Source organism: Emys orbicularis, chromosome 1 (assembly GCF_028017835.1).
Source record: "Emys orbicularis isolate rEmyOrb1 chromosome 1, rEmyOrb1.hap1, whole genome shotgun sequence".
NCBI classification, from domain to species: Eukaryota; Metazoa; Chordata; order Testudines; family Emydidae; genus Emys; species Emys orbicularis.
In genome coordinates this window covers 96,863,865-96,887,306 of record NC_088683.1, presented here as the reverse complement: position 1 = coordinate 96,887,306, position 23,442 = coordinate 96,863,865, and the positions used below count along the sequence as shown (strand labels likewise).

General features: G+C 43.3%; 1 protein-coding gene across 2 annotated transcripts in view; it reads left to right on the top strand.

Moving 5' to 3' along the window:
* Window positions 1–23,442, top strand: part of TNRC6B (trinucleotide repeat containing adaptor 6B) — a 221,655-nt gene that overhangs the window by 163,721 nt on the left and 34,492 nt on the right. For both annotated transcript variants that reach the window (XM_065423816.1, XM_065423807.1), the window contains 6 exons: window positions 3,051–5,363; window positions 6,672–6,830; window positions 10,280–10,458; window positions 11,461–11,535; window positions 13,141–13,186; window positions 19,364–19,512. In XM_065423816.1, coding sequence (XP_065279888.1) covers window positions 3,051–5,363; window positions 6,672–6,830; window positions 10,280–10,458; window positions 11,461–11,535; window positions 13,141–13,186; window positions 19,364–19,512 — 2,921 coding nt within the window. The remainder of the gene's footprint in view (window positions 1–3,050; window positions 5,364–6,671; window positions 6,831–10,279; window positions 10,459–11,460; window positions 11,536–13,140; window positions 13,187–19,363; window positions 19,513–23,442) is intronic.

Sequence of the window (23,442 nt, the reverse complement as noted above, 5' to 3'; positions counted from 1 at the left end):
GTCAGAAACCTTCAACAGCAAATCCTATGCTGCTGCATGGCAGAGACTATAAATGGGCAGCATAAAGAAATACACCTGTAGCAATACCTGTTAGACATTTTAGCCCTCAGTGTCTCAAGAAATCAGGACTACTGTGTATTTTGTTTAGAAAAAATAACCACCATTATTAACACCAAATCATCTGCTCTGGTGTTAGCAAAGATGAGAACCCTAGTGTAGACTATTCTCTAGCTCTGGCAGCTGTTTTTAATACCACAATCTAATCAGTTGACTAGATTTGCACTGAGCAAATTCAGTTAATACAGTGCAGAAAACAGCTGCTGGAGTCAGTAAGCAGTCCATATACTGAGGCGCCAATGTTGTCACACCAGGGTAGCTAAAACAATGGCAGCAACAGTGGAAATTTTTGGTCAATAAAATTAGTGGTATAGGCAGAGCTTTAGAGTATGCATCTCAGTTCCAGTACAAGGGACCTCCTGTGTTTTTACAAACAAGATGCTTTTGAAGGGATGTTTTAATGCTGTCCCACCTTTTTGTGAATACAGTGTAGTACTACCCAAGCTGATGGTTTCTTGATTTAAGCCTCTGGGATAGTATTCTGTTGTCACTCCTTGAAGACTGTATCTTGAAGCAACATAATCAGCCAGGAGAGTTTTTGAGCTCCAAGCATTAATTACTGATGCTCTTTATGCGCTATTATGTAATGATAAAAGCGGTACAGCTTTACATCTTCATTTCAAATTCATCTATAAAATAGTAATTGATTTTCATCTCAGATGAGAAACTTGCTTATCTTCTTCACATAATATTTGTTACCAGGGAAGGTCCGCTTTGAAGCAGGCCTTCAGCTATAGTCTTAGTAGGACAAAACCCTTCTGTAAATCCCCAAGACTATTTGTAGGGATTGGCATGTATGGGGAGAGGCAGTTGCCTTTCAACATTTGTCAAAATGCAGCAAAACACATTGTGTTGATTAGCAGGCACTCCAGTCCTGGATGATGTTAGAATACATTCAGGTAGATCCAAGGCAAATTATTCCTGTTGTAGAGCTGTTCCTGGGAGTAGAAACCATACCTTTGCACGCAGCATTATTCTCTTGAGTTGGTCTCAAGGTCTGAGGTGCAGTTTGGGAGAGCAGCCCTGCAAGCTTTAACTAGTCTACTCCTCAAATGCTCCCCCCTCCCCCTGAGAGTTCTCACTGATCAGTCTTCCAAGCATGAGGATCTCTGCTGGTATTACCTGAAGAAGAAAGAACAGTTGGTCATCTGCAACTGGAATTGTTGTATAAGATTGTCAGTGAAGTTCCACACTCCTCCTATGGCAGAGTCTGTGGTTGGGGTCTAAGAAAATAGAAAGAAAACGAAGGTGCACTGGAGCCACATTTCCTTATATACTCTTGCCTCGAACATTTCACAGCTGAAGATGAAGTCTACTCTGGCCCCCAATGGTCCAAGTTAACCAGAGGGTTCCATGCTTGGTGTGGAGTGTGGTTCTTGTACTGACAGTCAAAGAGTTTCATTTACAGATGAGCAACTCTTCTTCACTGAGGTTCTGGAGGTCAGCTGAGAGAGAGAGAGAGAGAGAGAGAGAGACCATCAGTTCAGCTAGTGAACTGAAAAAGCATGGAACTTGTACGAACAGTTCTGTTTGTTTTTAATAAAAACATTAATAACTGAATGTTCTAATTTTGTCACTTTTGAATATACAGTTAAAACAAAGATCCTGTGTGTGTGTGTGTGTGTGTGTGTGTGTTTGTGTATTAGTATTAGAAGTATGATGTTTTTAGATGGGTGTGACTTAACTTCACATGACACTAGCCAGTGCTGATGGTGTGGTAGCAGTGTATGTGCAGACCTGTTGCCCAAGATACTGACACAATTATTGTTGTGAACTTCTTTCCCCACCATATTAGCTCTACTGGAGAAGTAAGATTACCAAATACCACAGTGGTACCAGGGCTCACTAGAGAAGAAATGGACATAGGGAGATGGAGAATACAGTCATCTTGGGAACATTTTTAGCAGGGCATCTTGAAGGCTCTGCAGTTCGAATTGGACAGAAAAATGGCAAGCACCTCCAAACAGAGAGAACATGGCATTAAATTGGGGACCATACTTGTTCTCCTTAAAGATTAGTCTGATAATATCAATAAGGCAGTGCAAGGAGGATGGCAGAGGAGTGCTGCCAGACTACTATGGTACTAGCAGTAACACATCTGTGTACATGTGATAATCATGAAGGCAGAATTGACTGTCTAATATTATAGTAGATTGGATTTATAGCTGATGTAAACCCGTGCAAATTCCATGGTTGTCTCTGGGCTATATTCAATGCAAGTGTGTGTGTCAATGTAGTATATCTTTGCACTGGTTTGGCATTCAGTGTCTTTGCAAAATTAGTGTAATATGCACACTGAGGGGAAGGAAGGAGTATGTAGCAAGAAAATCAACTTAAACTGTTTGATAAAGTGAGGGAATGGAGGGAGGACTTGTTAAATATTATATCCTTCTGTTAAGTGCTTTTTCTGAAACACTTTCCTTTCTTCCCTTCTGTGTGTAAGTTATACTTGGTTGGCAAAGCCACTGAATGCCAAGCCAGTATAACTTGCATTACTTTACAACATGCACTCGTATTTGCAATATTATTTTGTCAGTGGTGAATTTTGTCCAGTACACCATAATTTTAGAGCTAGCCTTAAAAATAAATAAATCTGAATTTGCATCAGCAGTGGCCTTTGTATTATTAAAAAAATTACTGCTTGAAGTTGAATAACAGGGCTGTTAGCAAAAGAAACCAGTCCTCAGTGAGGTTTTAAGTGCCTACAAAATTGAATTGAGTGCGAGGATTTTTTTTTTCTGGAACATTGAATGTTTTAATAAGAATAGCTCATATGCCATTTTCCAGTGTAATATTCTGCCATAATCGGCTGAGTTTGTAAGTCTTTGAAAAACAAAGTTTATAAATGAAAACAATAATTGGTGTTGTCTGGAAATGCAATCTTTAAACGACTTATAAATAGTAACCAATAGTAATGACCTTCATCTTTTTAGATTCAACAATTGGAGGTGCTGCTGCTTCAAATTATGCAAATTCCACTTGGGGTTCTGGAGCCGCCTCCAACAACGGCACCAACGCCAACCCAACTCACGTCTGGGACAAGGTGATTGTAGACGGGTCTGACATGGAAGAGTGGCCTTGTATTGCCAGCAAAGACGCTGAGTCTTCTTCCGAAAACACCACCGATAACAACAGTGCCTCGAACCCTGGCTCAGAGAAGAGCACTCTGCCAGGAAGCACCACTAGTAACAAAGGAAAAGGAAGCCAGTGTCAGTCTGGAAGTGCTGGGAACGAATGTAATCTTGGGGCCTGGAAATCTGACCCCAAAGCTAAATCTGTTCAATCTTCCAACCCTGCTGCAGAGAGTAACAATGGACTAGGAAATTGGAGGAATTTGAGTGGGCAGGACAGAATAGGCCCTGGTTCTGGCTTCAGCAACTTTAACCCAAAAAGCAACCCATCTGCCTGGCCAGCACTGGTTCAAGAGGGCAATTCTAGGAAAGGGATTTTAGAGTCTGATAATGGTAACGCCAACGCACAGATTAGCACAGTAGGTCAGACCTCTAGGGAACAGCAGTCAAAGATGGAAAACGCGGGTGTTAACTTTGTTGTCTCTGGCAGAGAACAGGCTCAAATACATAACACTGATGGACCAAAAAATGGAAACACTAACTCCTTGAACTTAAGTTCGCCAAACCCTATGGAGAATAAGGGAATGCCCTTTGAAATGGGCTTGGGGAACCCCTCCAGAAGCACTGACACCCCTTCACAAAGCACTGGAGAAAGAAAGACTGGGAGTGTTGGATCTTGGGGTACATCTAGGGGGCCTTCTGGAACTGACACAGCCGCTGGACAAAGCAATTCTGGAAACCATGGGAACAATGGAAAGGAGAGAGAGGACTCCTGGAAAGGAGTTTCTGTTCAAAAACCTAATGGGTCAAGAAATGATTCTTGGGATAACAACAACAGGTCTATGGGTGGTGGGTCTTGGAACTTTGGCCCTCAGCACTCAAATGAAAACAAATGGGGTGAAGGGAACAAATTGACATCTGGGGTCTCTCAGGGAGAATGGAAACAGCCGTCTGGGTCTGATGAACTGAAGATTGGAGAATGGAGTGGTCCAAACCAACCAAATTCTAGCACTGGAGCATGGGACAATCAAAAGGGCCACCCCCTTCCTGAAAACCAAGGCAATTCCCAGGCTCCCTGTTGGGGAAGATCTTCCAGCTCTACAGGAAGTGAGGTTGGAGGTCAAAGCACTGGAAGCAACCACAAAGCAGGAAGTAGTGACAGTCACAATTCTGGACGCCGATCATACAGGCCTACGCATCCTGATTGCCAGGCAGTCTTGCAGACTTTGCTGAGCAGGACTGATTTGGACCCCCGTGTGCTTTCAAACACTGGCTGGGGCCAAACTCAAATTAAGCAAGATACAGTTTGGGATATTGAAGAGATGCCAAGGCCCGAGGGGAAATCTGATAAAGGAACTGAGGGGTGGGAGAGCTCTGCCACACAGACAAAGAACTCAGGGGGCTGGGGAGATGCACCCAGCCAAAGCAATCAAAACAAGTCTGGATGGGGTGAGCTCTCAACCCCCACAGAGTGGAAGGACCCCAAAAACACAGGAGGGTGGAATGACTATAAGAACAACAATTCTTCTAGCTGGGGAGGAGTAAGACCAGAAGAAAAGACCTCTTCCTCTTGGAATGACAATTCCAACAAGGATCAAGGGTGGGGTGGACGGCAACCTAATCAAGGATGGTCTTCAGGAAAGAACGGTTGGGGAGAGGAAGTTGACCAAACAAAAAACAGTAATTGGGAAGGTGCAGGAAACAAACCAGTGTCGGGTTGGGGTGAAGGTGGGCAAAATGAGATTGGGACTTGGGGTAATGGTGCAAATGCAAATACCGCTTCAAAGGGCGGATGGGATGATTGTAAAAGAACGCCAGCATGGAATGAGACTGGTCGACAGCCCAATTCCTGGAATAAGCAGCACCAGCAGCAGCAGGAGGCTTCTGGCTCCTGGGGTCCACCACCTCCAGGTAATGTGCGACCTCCAAATCCAAACTGGAACAGTGGGCCACAGCCAGCTGCCCCCAAGGATGAGGAACCCAGTGGCTGGGAAGAACCTTCTCCACAATCGATCAGTCGGAAAATGGATATTGATGATGGCACTTCAGCATGGGGAGACCCTAGCAGTTATAACTACAAGAATGTGAACCTGTGGGACAAGAACTCGCAAGGGGGACAGGCTCCACGAGAACAAAGCCTGCCTACTCCAATGACTAGCAAATCAACAGCATCAGGTACCATTTTGCTTCCTTCTCTTCAGTAGAGTATATGAAACTAAATGTCTAAACCAAGGGTTCTCAAACTGGAGGTTGTGACCCCTCAGGGGGATCATGAGATTATTATGTAGGGGGTTGAGAGCTGTCAGCCTCCATCCCCAAACCCCACTTCATGTCCAGCATTTATAATAGTGTTAAATGTAAAAATGTGTTTTTAATTTATAAGTGTGGGGGGGGGGGAACACACTCAGAGGCTTGCTGTGTGAAAGGGGTCACCAATACAAAAGTTTGAAAACCACTGGTCTAAACAAATGTTGAGTGTGTAACCTCCAAATATATAGCTACTTTTACCCCATTAGCAAAATTAAACTCTCATTTGAGTATTTGGCTTTTGCATGTGTTGATAACTTATCAACAGTTCTGTTCAGAAAAGTGACTGTAAAAATGGAACCACTGAGTGTCACCATTATTGTCCTTTAATGACTTCCATCTGAACATTGCTCGGTTTTACAAGTAAAAGGATGTTTTCTTTAGGTGCCTAGCCTGCAGACTCCACCTAAGCTCTGAAAGGCAAGATATGTTCTTATTAGTTTCTGTATCATTACTACTAAAAGATTTTCCAGGCCAAATTCTGCCCTCTTTATCTCTGTAGAACCCCGTTGTCTTCAGAGAAATTGCACATATTCAATTTAAAACAGGATTGTGCTCTGCATTTAGAATTTAGTTAACAATTGAGATCATATATGAGCCAGATTATAACCTGTTCTACTCTCCCATAGCTGTCCTGTGTCATCAAGAATAAAAAATAGTAAATTTTTTTTTTTTTTTTTTTTTGCTTGTAAAGTAAGCAGCTAAGAGTTAGAATACACAGGAGTAGAATTATAAGGTGCCATTTTTACATAGTCACTTTTCTGACCATGTCATACTTTAAAGGATATTATTTATTTTTTGATGTACACTTAAATGTATCCTTGTTCTTCAATATATTAAACTTCCGTACAGCCTGGTACTAATAACTGATCATGGGAAAAGTTATCTGAGTAAGTTAGCATCAGGGATAGGCTTCATATCTAACTTGATACCATAGTAATACTGTTTTTCATAGCATTTCTAAAGTGAAGGTCCTCTCTCTTTTCTAGGAATGAAAAGGAAGTCAGGTCCCTGCCCTGGGTGTAGTGTTTGCAACTGAGTAATCCCAATTTACGCTTTCTAGTAACATGAGGTACACCAGAAAAGAGGAAGCAGTAGGTTTTTTGGTGATGCTGTGCTGAATGTCAGTGAACAGTTTGTAAACTGTCCATAATGAAAACTCTCTTCTTTGTGCAGTCTGGAGCAAAAGCACACCACCTGCTCCAGATAATGGTACGTCTGCCTGGGGTGAGCCAAATGAAACCAGTCCCGGGTGGGGTGAAGTAGATGATACAGGAGCATCGACAACAGGCTGGGGGAATGCACCCTCCAACGCCCCAAATACCATGAAACCTAGTGAGTATAGGCCAGTAATCAGCCATTTTTATAATGATGCTATAGATTTTAGTATCTGACTTTTGTATGTGGTTCACCTGCATATGTAGTGCATCCCCTCCCAGTGAGGACCAGAAGGGACACTAAATGGTTTCTAAGGTGCTGATGGTGGTTGAGTAAAAGTGCTTACAAATGACTAAAAACTACCAAAAGCAAGACGGAATCTTAGTTTACAGTATAGGTATATGAACAGCTTTGATCTTATTATTGATATGACATTTGGGCTTCTCAACAAGGTGAATTAGTTGCTTTTTCTTTCTCAACAGGACCCTCCTCCCCATGCCACACACCCAAATACTTCGTAGTAGGGAACTAGTTTCCAAGATAAATCCTCTTCTCCTGTAATACCAGAATTATGAACTTGCAGTTTATCCTTAGCCAAAAACTCTACATTGTAGATTATGGCTATATATGCAGAAGTCTGTACACTGCAGCAACAAGTCTTTTGTCATTCTAGTTCTATGGCTAATAAAAGCTATATTTTAAGGTTGAGAAGGCTGCTTTATTTTAATTCCCTGTTTTCACTTGCTTGTAACTTTCTGGGAATTATTTTTGGGGCTCAGTCTTCACATGCCTGGTCTTAACCCAAAGATTGATTGATTGATTATTTATTTATTTATTGAAAACTAGAGCAAAATAGGTACAGATTTTGTTATACAAGCATGAAAAATGTTTTTTCATCTTTTAAAATAATTGTTCAAAGCTTTTTTTTTTGCTCAATCCAAATGACTAGACTTTTCAGCTGTTTACTTAGAAATATGTCCATTATTCACCAGTGAATGAGGTACTGCTGAACTTCTGAAAAACATGATTTTGGTAATTTTGAAATTAGAATGACTGTTACATGATTGCACATATATAGGATTTTGTGGAAATCCTTTCTGCCAGCGCAGGTAGTGTATTTTTAAGAGGGGAAAGTAAGTGTGTGTGCGGGGGGTGTTAAAAGCAAAAAAGTGAATACTGCATTGCAAAATTCTTCTCAAAGCAAGTAACTCTTATTTGATGGGCGAGTAAGGGGTGTGTTTGTACACGCACTTTTTTCATGCTTGTATAACAAGCTGTATATACAGTAACTCCTTGTTTAACGTTGTAGTTATGTTCCTGAAAAATGCTACTTTAAGCAAAATGATGTTAAGCCAATCCAATTTCCCCATAAGAATTAATGTAAATGGGGGGAGGAGAGGTAGGTTCCAGGGAAATCTTTTTTGCCAGACAAAAGACTGTATTTTATATATGTACATACATACATACACACACACTTATAGATGTACACATACACACGCGCGCGCACACACTATACGTTTTAAACAATACTGTACACAGCAATGATGATTGTGAAGCTTGATTGAGGTGGTGGAGGAAGAGGGTGGGATATTTCCCAGGGAATGCCTTGCTGCTAAATGATGAACTAGCACTCGGTTGAGCCCTCAAGGGTTAACACATTGTTCTTCTTCGAGTGGTTGTTCATGTCCATTCCAAGCAGGTGTGTGCGTGCCGCGTGCACGCCAGCCGGAAGATTTACCCTTAGCAGCGTCCGTAGGGTCGGCTCGGGCGCCCCCTGGAGTGGCGCCACCCTATGTAGGGGCCCGCCGACCCTCCACATCCTCAGTTCCTTCTTACCGCCGGTGGCGGCTAGCTGGAACTTTGCTCGCTCTCGCAGCAAGCCTAGCAGTGTCTCTGTTCGTGTATATAGTTCTCTTTTTTTTCTCATAGTTTGAGTTAGCATTAGTTGTAAGTTAGTAGTAGTTGGGGGGTTTCCCCCCCAACGTAACTCTTGCTCCTTCCTGGGGCATGCCCCGGTCCCCAGTGTTTAAACTCTGTGTGGACTGCGGGAAGTTTATGCCGAAGAGTGACCCACACTCTTCCTGCTTGAGGTACCTCGGAGAGAGCCACCAAAGAGACCGGTGCCGCATCTGCAAGGGGTTCCATCCCAGGACTCGCAAGGACAGAGAGCAAAGACTTAGAGTGCTCCTGATGGAGGCGGCCTTACGGCCACACTTGGACCCCGAGCTTGCTGGCCTGGCGCCCAGCGCCTCATCCTCGGTGTGCAGCGCTCCGGCACCGTTAGCTAGAGAGGAGGCCCAATCTAAGAACTCTTAAGTCCCGGCACCGGAGAGAATCGGGATATAGGAAATCGGCCTCCATGCGGCACCGATCACCGTCTCTGGTGCCCGCGAAAAAGAAGAGGCTGGTGCGGGGCCGATCACCCCACCAGGACCCTAAAAGGCTGGCGGCATCCACAAGTGTGGTGGGACAAGCTGCGCCTCAGGCGCCACCTCCCAAAGTTCCGTAGTTTTATATCAGATCCTAGTAAAAATACAGTGTGAAGATGCATGTTGTATTTCTGTGGCAAGTTTTCCACATCTCAGATTTCTGACCAGTGTCTGAGAATTAAATCTGAGTTTTTATAATTATAATAATTAATGGAGATATCCCATCTCCTAGAACTGGAAGGGACCTTGAAAGGTCATCAAGTCCAGCCCCCTGCCTTCACTAGCAGGACCAAGTACTGATTTTGCCCCAGATCCCCAAGTGGCCCCCTCAAGGATTGAACTCACAACCCTGGGTTTAGCAGGCCAATGCTCAAACCACTGAGCTATCCCTCCCCCCGAGACAAAGGGTGGGATAAAGAAAATATCCCCTTTTTACAACAGGGAACTGAGGTACAGTGATATTGTCTTGCCCAAATTCACAAGTCTGGCAGAGCCAGGAATTAAGCCCACATGTCCAGAGTTCTAGTCCAGCACCTTAAGTACAAGACCATCCATTGTTTGCAAATGAATTGCAACCCCACAACAGTGGCAGCCATGAAATCCACCCTTTTTTCAGAGCAGAGTTTTATTGTCAACCATACTTAAAGGTCAACATACTAGCAGTGTGATAGAGAAATGTGGTGAAGTATTATTGGTGTTTTTTTCTAATAGAGTGTTGAGGATTTTGAAGGAGAAAAATTTGCACTGAAAAACAGATTTTGATATAGGTTAACCAGATGGACTAAATTCCTCAATTGCATTAATTTAAGAGAGCCTCTGGAATCCTTTCCTCTACATTGGAAATTATGAGCTCCTTTTAGGAGGTCAGTTTCTTTACTGCGAGAAGGGAAGTTTCCTCTGTAAATGTAAAGTCAAAGGCATTTGACATGTTTGAAGCTAAAGTGATTTTAAAATACAGAACACTTGAAAAATATAGCACACTACTCAGCACTAATAAATTTTTTAGGTGTTGTGCTTTGTGCAATTTTCTGCATTAGAATAAAATGAAGAAAAGTTTTGGGTTTTTTTAGATTGATAACAGCAGTTGTGTACTAAGCATCCCACTGATCTTGCCATAGAATGTCATAAAATCTGTCTGTTAGGAGTTGTATTGGCTCACTTTTGAATTTTATTTTTTATTTTTTTTCCCCCTTGAAGGTTCCAAATCTATGCAAGATGGCTGGGCGGAGAATGATGGGCCAGTAGCAGGAACACGTCATTCAAGCTGGGAAGAGGAGGAGGAAGGAGGAGTCTGGAACACAGTAGGCTCTCAAGGAAGCAGTTCCTCCCACAACTCAACAAGCTGGGGGCAAGGAGGAAAGAAACCACAAATTAAGGTAAGAAACCTCATGCTTGAATGATTTGTAACTGCCATATACTCTGAAAGCAGATATAACTAATGTGTTATGCACTTCCCTTTTATAAACAAGAACTATTGTAGTGGAGAATTCATCTGTAGAGGTGGCTGCATTGCAGTGGTGGGTGAAATGACACTCTTGTTTTTATGAAATATAGATATTATGACTTGTAACTCCAACAGAGATTGCCAGAAATCTTTTGGCATGTGGGCTGCAGAGCCATTACAGAATGAGACTGAGCAACAAGTGTCCAAGGGTTATCGCTCTCTTTGGGTGACACATCACTCTGCATTAGACTGCTGCTGCCTCTCCTTACACAGCCTGTTGAAGTTCTGATCCCATTCTCACTTCTGGTAGTAACACACTGTTATTTCTGCTTGATTTTGGGCTCCCGCCTTTGTTCTTATTAACTTGTGGCAGCAAACAGAAGTAAATGACTCTGCACTTGGCTGCAGAACTGTGTATTAACTGCTCTTCAGCGGCTAGAGCATGGGAGACTTTCTGTGGCAGTGTGGAGTACTGTGTTCAGATTAAGAAGGCTACCTATAGCTGGGGCTGTGCTTTGGCAGCTCCTGGGCTAAGATAAGGTGCAAAACAAAACAGTTGTATTGTGGTGGTGTATGGGTTTGTCAGTTCCTGCTTTGGACAAATTGATTTCCCTTTCATTTCAATCAATCTTTTTTATTCCTTCATTTTTTATCCTAACCACAAAAGCAATTGTCTGTAAACTTTCCTTTTCAGCCTTTTTTTTTTTTTTTTTTTAGCATTATACTGCTGATTTCTGTTTCAGTTTTGTTTTTGGTCATTCACAAATCACAACAGGACCAAATCGAAAGCCAATTGAATTCAGCACAGTGCTGATTGAGAGGAAGTTGCTGAAAGGACGCAAAGCACAGCAGAGACCTCTACATAAAAGGAAGTGTGAAAATGGAGGAAAGATAAGGAAACTGTTTAATTACATGTCTGCTCTTGTTTTTTTAGTGCTCATTAAAAGGAGGAAATAGTGATTCGTGGATGAACCCTTTATCCAAACAGTTTTCAAACATGGGATTGCTAGTAAGTGGCTTTTTAAAAATGTCATAATATAATTGAGAAGCACTAACATTTGTGTAGTAAGCAAAATTCTAATTTCAGATATTCACCAGCAAGTGTTTAGTAACTAATTGCATTTATCATTCCCATTCTCTTATTCCAATACTGATAGTTGGTGGCTATTTCAAACTCCACTTACTAGTCAGAATATTTCTTTCTGGCAACTAAAATACTTTTAAAATCCGAGTGGATTTCATGGCTGCCACTGTTGTGGGGTTGCAATTCATTTGCAAACAATGGATGGTCTTGTACTTAAGGTGCTGGACTAGAACTCTGGACATGTGGGCTTAATTCCTGGCTCTGCCACAGACTTGTGAATTTGGGCAAGACAATATCACTGTACCTCAGTTCCCTGTTGTAAAAAGGGGATATTTTCTTTATCCCACCCTTTGTCTTGTCTACTTAAATTGTAAGCTCTTTGGAACAGGGACTTTTATGTGTAGTACAGCACCTAGCATAGATATAGTCCCAGTAACGGGGCCTCTAGGTGGAGCTGTAAGACACATGCTACATCATTGTCAGTGGGAAGGTGCAGAGATCTGCAATGCCTTCTTTTCAGTGAAAATATGGTTCACCTATGAAAATGTGCAAGAATCCCAGACACGCCACTTAATGGAGAGCTTTGCATTTTTCAAAACGCTGTACACCATTAACTAATGTATCCTGTGAATTAGCTATTTATCCTCATTATAGAATTGGGGAAATTGTGGTGCAAAGATGCTGTGACATGTCTGAGGCCAAGCAGAATGTCGTTGGCAGAGCTGGGATTAGAGTCTAGGACCTCTTGGCACCCAGTCTCAAATTCAGTCCATTAGATCATGCTGCCTCTCAAAGTTATGGGAACACCCTGTCCCAGACTGCCAAGAGAAGAATAATTTGGCAGCACATTTTAAGATTTGATGACTTGACAAGTCACGAGAAGAGCTATCATTCTGGCTGCTACTCTTTTATAATTTGATCTCTTGACATGAGGACAGAGGTTCATTTCTCAGAGCAGCTGTTCGGACATCTCTCTCTGTCTGTGGCATGATGAGTTCATGTGCCTAGTGGCATTTTAGGAAATTTAACCCCAAATACAGCTGGGATGAGGTGTGTTCAAGATTACATCAGGATTGTTTTTCTTTGATATAGGCCTGGTCTACACTAACCCCCCCACTTCGGACTAAGGTACGCAAATTCAGCTACGTTAATAACGTAGCTGAATTCGAAGTACCTTAGTCCGAAGTTACCGCGGTCCAGACGCGGCAGGAAGGCTCCCCCGTCGATGCTGCGTACTCCGCTCGCCGAGCTGGAGTACCAGCGATCGATCCAGGGCACTTCCGGGATCGATCCGGGATCGATTTATCGCGTCTTAACCAGACGCGATAAATCGAACTCAGAAAGCCGATTGCTTACATCCGGACCCGGATGTAAGTGAAGACGTACCCATAGTTTAGGACATTACTTTCATTCACACTGGTACACCCTTCCACATTTCCAATACACATCTTTAACAAAGGCTGTTTTCTGCAGTGTTCTCGAACTTTGCTCAGGAGTCAGACCAGTGTCTTTTTTTTGCTCTTCTTTCAGAGTCAAACTGAGGACACTCAAGGCAGTAAGATGGACATGTCTGTAGGTGCGTATAACTTCATTAAAATGCATTTGGCATGATGGCTGATATTATGCGTGTGATATGCTTATCTTTAGGAAGGGGCACTTTTCATTATTTTTGAGCTCTGTTCTTTAATAGCAGGATAGAGCAGCAGCATCCAGCCTTTTGGCTGCAGGATTTATACAGATAATGCAGCTGCTGCTGAGAGACACTGGGCTGGGGGAAAAGAGAGAAATATCTGCATAGAATGGAGGGGTGCTTAAAAAAAAAATTGATGTAGTACTCAGTTTTGTTGCTTCAAGAAGGTGGAACATCCCTTATCACATGACATTACTAGGTGGAAAAGGGAAGTCTACTAGCTGTTGGCATTAGGATATCCCACTTACCAGCTCCTTAGGACTGATATGCGGGAAAAGAAAGTCTCTTTATTGTACTTCTTTTAACTGCTTGCCTCAGGCAGTTGAGCTGCTGCTGAGTAGGAATAGATTTATCACCCATGATGGCCTGACCACAAACATCAGGGATCTTAAATGGGTCATACTGTGTGAGGGGTGTCATCATAAATGATAGTCAGAAGTGATCTCTTGGATTATCTGGTCTAAGTTTCTGTATCAATTTTATCTAATCTCAGTTGATTGCGTCCTAATTTGCCATAACTTCCTTGTCAAGCAGACTATTTCACTAGACTAGATGATTGACTTTGTCATCAGAAATGCTTTCCTAATTTCCAAGTTGAATATTTACTGTATATACTCGATCATAAGCCGGTTCGTTTATAAGCCGCCCCCCCCCCCCAAGATGGATAAGTAAAAATGGAAAAAAATTATAACTCGTTCATAAACCAACCCTATAATTCAGGGTCCACAAACTTTGGTTCCCGGGCTATCAGGATAAGCTGCTGATGGGCCGAGATGGTTTGTTTACCTCGAGTGTCCTCAGGCACGGCGTGCCAGCTGCTTACCCTGGTGGGCCAGGACAGCAACTGGTGGGGAAATTTTTTCGGGGGGAGAAGCTGGGATTCAGGGGAGTAACCCCTGTGACCACCCCCCACATGACCCCACCTCTAGCCTGGGACCCCCACACTCTCCCCATCCCATCCCTTCCCACCTTATCTGGGGAGGGCCAGGGGAGGATGTCTCTGACCTGGCTGGAGCTGCTCCACAGGCTGGACAGCGTGGCCGCAGCCTGCTCCGGCAGGCCAGACCGGGCGGCACGGCCGCAGCATGCTCCGGCGGGCTGGGCAGCGCGGCCTCAGCCTGCTCTGGGGGGCGGGGCCAAGTGGCACGGCTGCAGCCTGCCAGCCCCGGAGCTGCAGCTGCTTGGGAGGCTGGGGGGAGAGCAGCGTGGCCAGAAGCGGAGAGATTCTGGCCCCGCCTCTTCCCTTCTGGCTGTGCTGCCTCTCCTTGCTCCCTCTGTTGTGGGGAGGGGCTGTGTCCCACTCTCCCTCTCTGTATCCATTCATAAGCCGACCCCCTTCTCTGGTGCTTCCTTTTTTGCTAAAAAAAATCGGCTTATGAACGAGTATATATGGCACTTAAATGCATTGTTCTTCTCCAAGTGGCCTCTGCGTATTCACACTTGTGGGATTGAAGTGCCTGCACCACAGGCTTCTGGAATCTTCTGGTGACTAGTGTCCATTGAAGAGACTCACATCCTCTCGTTCCCATTCTCAAAGGTTCCAAAGGTATATAAGAGGGAGTGGCCCGTTCGGTTCCTCCTAACCACCTAACTTACAGCAAGCTTGGATCGCACATGTGTCCTCAGCACTTCCCTTCATAGTTTTTTGTTGTTGTTTTTTGTTGACACTTTGGAGTCTGTTTTTGTTTCCAGTTAGATTGTCAGTATGTTAGTCAGCTTTTCTTAAAAGGGGGGGGGGGAGAGGAGGAGGAGGAGGAGACGACGTAGATAGCATGAGCATCGTGTGAACCCACAAAAGCAGGTGGCCCACCTCATACCCCTGCTGACAAAGGAAGCTCTTCAGAGTCAATTGACTAAGGCTGGCATTGTACATGTCCAGTATAGATACTGGAGATCAGCTCACCAAAGTGGCTCTGTGCCTATCAAAAATGGCACCAAGCTCCTTGCATCCGTCCTGCTCAACCAAGTCCTGTACCAGAGAACCAACACCCCTTGGCTCTGGAGCAGTGGTTTCCAAACTTGTTTGATCGCGCACCCTTATCAGTAAAAATTTTTGAGCACGCACCCCCTGCCACGCTGAAGAAAAAAGAAAAAAAAAAGCGCTGCTTGGACTCCCACCCGAACTACCGAAGCACCAAAAAAAAAAAACCCACACGCTCGGACTCTCGCCTGACGAAGCAAAAAAAAAAAAAAAAAAAGCGCTCCTCCTGCTGCGCACCCCCAAGGATCCTCTTGCACGCACCCTACTTTGGAGACCACTGCTCTAGAGAACCATGTGCCAAAGTAGTTCTGGTCACTGGATCCATCCAGGTCAGCAGATTCCAATGCTGAGGACTTGACACCATTAACTGAAGAATCATTTACCAAAGCGGTTCTGTGCCCAGCATGAGTGGCACTGAGGTCCCTGGATCCAACAATGGTGCATGAATCCACACCTGAGCTGTTGTGGCTCAGGACATTCAAGATATGCTTTACTGTGAAAGGCAAAGGAAGAACATACCCATCAGAAGAAGTCCCAGATGGTTAACTGGGGTACTCACCTTGATATCCAATCTCTTCAACTCTGCAGTGAATGAGCTCCACTATAATGTATTGTCTGGCCTACAAATTTTTCTCAAGTCCAGACCCCAGCTCAGTCTCTTTTCACCAGAAAGTATTGATTTTCTCAAGCTCTACTTCAAGGATGAGCAAGACTCAACTTCACTGACACACTCCTTTCTTTTTCTTGAACTGGGTCAGGAGTTCCTCTGAATCTGTTGATTCAACAAGTCTTCCTGGAAGGCAGTCAGGAAGGACCCAAGTTTCTATCAATAGCCCTGGCTAGGGCTTGGCGATTTTGTTGTCTGACATCCTGGGTCTCTTGTTGACTTCTGCAAGTCCTGCTTTTCAAACTGCTGCATTTCCTGTCTCAGGGTTGAGATGAGTCTCCACACAGGTCAAAAGTTTCTCAGATTGCAACCTTGACTTCTGGGAAGTTGGGACACATTCGATGTAAAGTGTTCTGTTGAGGTTCAAAAGATCATATTGAAAAACAGGAGACTGGCCACACAACTTACTCCAGTGAATTGGAAGAGATTTCTCATCTGAGCAATTGAAAAGGCAATGGACCTGAGAGGGGTCCTATGTTTCACTTAGAAAAGTTTTGTGTTCTGTCAGGGTGCATTTGGCTGCCATCACAGCTTTTTTCCCCTCTGATGCCTGGATTGACAGTCTTCACTCACCCTGCAGAAACTGAAAGGTTTGATCCATGTTATGACTAAGGCTGGTTGAGAGAGCTGTTTTGCTGCAGTAGTCAAAGGATACGAAACTGGATACTCCAGTGCAATAGATAGGTTGTACCCTCGCTACTGTGATGAGAGAGATTCATTTGTCCCACCTTAGAGAGTATTCCCTTTGGTGCATGGACCTGTTTTGCAATGAGATTATACTCTTGTTCCCACAAACTTCATGGGGCCTCTGTTCAAAAACTGGGCAGACTTCTCTTTGTTCCATATATCTGTGAAAGTGCTGTTTATTATAATCATAACTTTAGGCTAGAGAGTTAGTGAGATACAGGCCTAATGGCTCCATAAACCATATTTTGTACATGTGCTCTTATCTGCATCCTTTCCATAGTGCCTGTCCAAAGAGGTCCTCTGATTTCCATCTCTTTCAGGCCACTAGCCTGTCTGAATTTCTCTGTGTACCATTCATATCCAAGAATTCAGGCCCCATACTTTAGATGTCCAGAGGGAAGTAAGTTTATATGGGACGAGACCTGTCCACAAGTTCCCAGACCTGTGGGGCATATTGGGGTAAGACCAAGGGACTGGCCAGCGCTCCCCTAAATCTGTCAAAATGACGGTTTAACGACTTATGACTTTGCAGTTGTTTGACCATCTGGAGATGTCAGTGTACTCAGGCATAAGGTAGCTTCCATAGCGTGCCTTCATGCTGTAATCTTTATAGAACGTTGTATGGCTGCTACTTACTGTGTTTACATAGAGTTGTTGTTTTTTTAGCCCATCTTCCTCAAGGTTCTAGTGCTTGCTAAACTCTTGGAAGCAGGAATATGCAGCGGCCAGTTTAAGAATTGGAATTATTTGATATAAGTGTTTGCGTATTCCCCCTCCCTGACTCCACCTTCCACATTTCTTTTGGAGTCATAAATTTAGGACTTCCCAAATTAGTAGAAGAAACTATGAATGTGGTTGAGGCCACTCCCATTTTTATATCATCAAAACCCTCCATGAAGGGCATGGTAACAAGCCCCAATGGACATGGGTGACTGTTGGGTTTTTGCATCCCTTTACATTTGTCCTTTCTGTATTGAAGTATCATCTTGTTAATTATTTATTGAACATCAACAATGTGCTTGATACTCTTAAGAACCTGAAAGGAGACGCAGTCCCTGCCACAAGGAGTTTACAGTCTAGTACAGACACAGATTAAACCGCTCAGGCATCTGTGTGTGTGTGTGGTTTTTTTTGTTTTGTTTTTTGTTTTTTATGTATATATTAAAAAACAAGAGTGTTTATATTGGGTAATCATATGAATATCAGGTGGCATTAAGAGTTTTATAGGGCAATTTCTCAAACGTACTGTGGAACAAGAAAAGGGTTTTGAGGAGACGTTGGAGAACAGACAGCATGAAAGAAGGCCCAAAGAGGAAATCTGAGGAAGGTTACAAAGAGGTGTTATGCAGGAGTCTTAAGATAAATGAAAGGGGTGAATTGAAGGATGTGAGAAGGGGATTTGTGCAGGGGATCTTGAGGATGAGATGCCTGAAGTAGAAGAAGAGTGTAAGGTAGTGAAGGGATTCAAATAGGGAATGACATGGTCATTAGTAGGAAGTTTCAGAAGCAGTATTTGGAAGGGAGGGGAATGAAGTCTGATCCAGAGAGGCCAGAGATTGCAATAGTTGAGGGGAGATACAATTATGATGTGGATAAGAGTTCTAGTGGTAGGAATAGAGGAGAAAAAATGAGAGGATTTGAACAGGGTCTGAATATGATGTGAGGATGGTAGAGTGATACTTCAGAGAGTGCAAGTCTGGGGGCTGGTCTACACTGCGGGGGTGGGGATCGATCTAAGATACGCAACTTCAGCTACGAGAATAGCGTAGCTGAAGTCGACATATCTTAGATCGACTTACCTCGCGTCCTCACGGCGCAGGATCAATGGCCGCGGCTCCCCCGTCGACTCCGCTTCCGCCTGTCGCCCTGGTGGAGTTCCGGAGTCGACGGGGAGCGCGTTTGGGGATCGATTTATCGCGTCACGCAATAAATCGATCCCCGATAGATCGATTACGTAGTGAAGATGTACCCTGGGTGACCAGACAATAATGGGGGAGTAGTTATCTGAGATAGAGATGGGAAAGAGCAAGAGGGATTTGTTCTTTAAACGTAGCTTCTTTAAGCTAAATAAAGAAATTTAATTCAACCTGTCTTCATAAGTCATATACTCAAGTTCATGTGTCATTTTGTCTCCTTATGTTTAAATATTTTCTATTTACTGTTTTTTTTTAAAGTGGGTTCCAGAACTCTGTGCAGTATTCCAAATAGTCTTATCAGTGCAGTGTAAAGTTTTACTTTATAGATTCACCTTCATGAAATTGCTTTTATAAATCCCCACTTTAAGGCCTCATGCTTCCAAAATCATTCTAAAGTAGTTTAACTGTTATGGGGCATGTGCATGTTGATTGCAAATCTGGCATTGTATACCCTTTTCCTCCCTGAACAGCTCTGACTGGTGCAAATAGTTTCAGAACCATCCTCTTTTCTTCCATTGCGCAGTTAGTTCAGTCAGAATCTGTAGAGGGTAGTAGTTAGTTTTATTCGTAGTGTGTGTGGACAGATACATGTTTTTAAAGCAAATTGGCTTGTTTAATCTTACGATAAAACTTAATCCCTGACTCTTTTACCAGGAGCGTAATGCTACATTATAAAATAAATCCTTGGCTGTACTATTTTTCAGCCTTCAGAGGTATTTTCAATCCATTTTTAGCTGTGAATCTATTGGAAAGAAAAGGTATGATTGTGGTTGTTGGCACTGATATTTCACCCTCTTCCTTCCCTCTTATAGGTGGTCTCCCAGATAAGAAATTTGAGGTGGACAAACGAGCCATGAACCTCGGGGATTTTAATGATATAATGAGAAAGGATCGATCTGGGTTCCGTCCACCTAATTCCAAAGACATGGGAACCACAGATAGTGGGCCTTATTTTGAGAAGGTGAGATAAATCTGTATGGTTGAACAAAATCCCCCACTGCATTCACATAAGGTCCCAATTTATATCTACTCCTTTGGGGGGTAATAAAAATTCAAAATCATGGAAGAGAATCTAATAATACATTAAATAAGATAAGATAGATGTGTATGTAGAGTGAACGAAGATGAAAAATTGAGATGGGTTAAAGATATGTATGAATATATTAGAGATGTCCTGAGAGTAATAGGTACAGCTCTGAAGAAAGATTATTTCTGAATACTACTTCAGTCTTTAGCTGAGGAGGGAGAAGTCCATTTTGAACAGGTGCCAGCAAAGTTTAGCGAAGAGGGCATCATAATGGTTCTTGTTTCTGTTTGGCTACTGACTATACTCTTACACTCTAAAACTAAATTTAAATCTAAATATACAGACAAAATCACAATTTTCCAAGACTTTTTCTTTCTGCTTTCATGTCTGCAAGTTATCTGAAGCATTCTTTCTAGATTAGACTATCCCATGTGCTGTGTTTGTCCATTTACTGTTGGCTTCCCTACATCTGTTGTATGTTGCAGTAGCATCTCTTTCATATCTTTACCTGTTTTAAATGGGCACTGTCAACCTTTTTAGATTTCAAATATTAATTGCTTTAAATTATGATTTGGAGAGGGTCCCCTGGATTCAAAAGGTTTATTTTAAATGCAGTTCATTTGATTCAATAAAATGTGAAACAGGTAAAATATTGTTATATAAATGTTGTGGGCATTCTCTGTCCAATAAACATTTTTTTAAAAGTGCATATTTTTAAACTATTCCATTTTGGGGTAACAGGCCAAACACCAGCTTTATGAACTCCCTCTGCTGGTCTAATTAACGAACACCATTTGCAGAGGTGCATACTGTGGACACAAATTGGTGTGTGCAAACAGAAGTAAATAATAGGAACTCATTCTAGCTGTATCTACTGCTTTAGTGGAAATAATCACTATCAGAGAAGGACAAAATTAGTAAAGAAAGAATTTTTCTATGCATCTAAGAGGTTTTTTTAAAAATACCTTCACCTCTACAGAAGTTGTTGACATGGCTCCTTAACCAAAAATCTCCAAATGCCAGCAGTTAAACTGAGTCAGAAGTTTGCCCATGTAATTGCTATTACAAACTACCTTTGCTTATTCCTGATCACTCACAGTCCTTCTTTCTCTCCTTTTGCATTCTGTTGCTTCACTAACCAACTCCTGCTGATTGGCTAACTACTGCTTCAGCTGACTTTGCCTTTCTCCAATCAAGACGGGTGCCTTGGGGATGAGGCTCCCTGCTCTCCCTTCTCCCCTTCTCCCAGCTACAAGCTGTCTCCCTCTGGTTCCACACTACCCAACGTCAGCCTTGGGGCAATCGGCTCAGGGCTCAACCCCCAAAACTTCGCTGCTAGACAAGTAAGGAGGCCACCTTCTCAGATTTATTACTACGTGGCTGCAACGTAGGCTTAATTCTGGTCAGCTGGTTTTCTTACAAGATTTATTGATCACTGACTACACAGTATAATGTATATTAACATAGGTTTCAGATATGCTAGCCTTCAAAAATCCACCTTCCTTCCTATTGTCCAGTATATATTTTGTTTGTTTTGTTGGCCTCTTATTGCCTGCAACACAGAATGATCTTCTAGACTTTCATTTTAAGAGTGGTTTGCTTCAAATTTATCTTGGACTTTTTTTACCCAGGTTTTATTCAGTGACTTATATGTGGAAATATGTTTAAAGGAGTTAAACTTATTTTTTTTAAAAGACTCTGCAAGAATAAAAGGATAGAAGGAGACTGATTCCTAGTTAGTAACTACACCTCTACCCCGATATAACGCGGTCCTCGGGAGCCAAAAAATCTTACTGCGTTATAGGTGAAACCGTGTTATATCGAACTTGCTTTGATCCGCCGGAGTGCGCAGCCCCGTCCCCCCGGAGCACTGCTTTACCGTGTTATATCCAAATTCGTGTTATATCGGGTCGCATTATATCGGGGTAGTGGTGTATTAATTATTAGTGAAGCTGGTCAGAAAATGGTAAGTATTTTCCATGAACATTTTTGAAAAATGAAAAATATTCTTTAAAAAAAAAAAAAAAAAAAACACTGAATTTTTGTTCTTTGAGTGCTGGTCTCTGTGTGTATTCCACACATGGGTGCACATGTACTCCAGAGATTTGTAGCAAGTATTTGCAGTTCCATTCATTCTTACTGTCAGATCATCTGAGTTGGAATTCTCTGTGTCCGCGGCTATGATTCTGGCTTCATCCCACAGACCAAAAGATTGGCACCTGTCGCCCCATATGGGATCCTCTGAGTAGCAGACTGTTGGACACTGCAGATCTATCAGTTCCCACGTCAGGATCTTCTCTAACTCCAAGAAGGATGGCCATCTTTATGTCACTGGAGGATATTTTCATTCCGCCCTGTTCACAGTCTCCTCTTCTATTGGGCCAAGTCCTTCTTACAGACATTTCTATACCCGAAGAACCCACCTTGAGGGGAAGAGGATCCTCCCATGCTGCGTCCACAAGTTGGAATATCCTCCCCACTAGTGCTTCCAGTAGAGCAGGACCCTGCCTTTTCAGAGTGAATGCGCCATATGAGCCTGATGCTCCATATGAGCCTCCCTATACCCTCCTCCACAAGGGAAACATGTCCAGACGGAGGCCTTGGAGCTGACCTGGATATGGCTACCCAGGGGACTATTGATACCCTATTTCTTGCTCCCATCCCCTCAACCAGTTGACCCTTTCTACTGGCCATACTGTGCCCCATATAACAAATATCCTAGATTTGTGCAAGAATCCCACTGACCCTTTTCTCCCAGCTGATACCAACCAGCTCCTTTGGAGTTTGTGAAGTAAGAAGTCAAGCTGGATCTGCTGGTCCCAATGGATGTGTCATCCTCCTCACCTGATGAGGCCTCCTCCCTTCCCTGCCTGATGACCACAGGCAGTACCAGGAGCTGTTACAGAGGGTAGCAACCAAGCTCAAGATACCTCTTGAGGAGGTCCAGGACACAGAGCATGGTCCAATCAGACATCCTTCAACCTTCTGACCCTAATAAGGTGGCCCTCCCAGTCAACAAGGCCATTTTGGAACCCTCCAGATCTGTGTGGCATGTCCCTGCCACCTGTGCCCCTATCCTTGAGGGCTGAAAAACAATATTCTGTGCCAACTAAATGGGCAGTTTTTTATTTATCCATCCACAGCCCAACTCCTTAGTGATACAGGCAGCTATAGAGAGGTCCAGGTCACAGCACCCCAAGTCTACTCTAACTGACAAGGGCGCTAAATGCATTGACCTCTTGAGGAGGAAAGTATTTTCACCAGCTAGTCTCTAATTCAAAGTTGCTAGCTACCAGGCATTGTTAGGAGAGTATGATTTCCTAAATTATTCCAAAATTCTGTAATTTAGATACAAACATCCTGAGAAAGACAGGACTCCGATCCAAGATCTCATTGATGAAGGCAGGCTGGTGGCTAAGACTTCACTTCAAGCAGCAGTGAACTCAGCTGACACTTGGTCTAAAACCGTTACCACAGCTGTAGTCATGAGGCATGAATCGTGGCTGCACTCTTCGGGGTTCCCCAGGGAGGTTCAGAATACCTTTGAGAATTTTCCCTTTGGTGAGTCTAATCTCTTCAGTGAGAATACTGACCAGTCACTACACTCTCTTAAGGACTCCAGGACAACTCTCCACTCCTGGGCATTTACACCCCAGCTCTGAAGAAGAAACACCACAAGCAAACCAATAGGCCCAAATATCTTCCCATCCCCCCAGCATTTTATCACCAGCACCCGTATGAACCACCATGCAAAACAACAGAGGGTTCAAAGACTCAGATGCACCGCTTCCTCCACCTCTGACTGCTGCCCAGTCCTGCCCATCGTCCAAGGGTTTCTTGTGATCTGATGCTCAAGGACTGCAT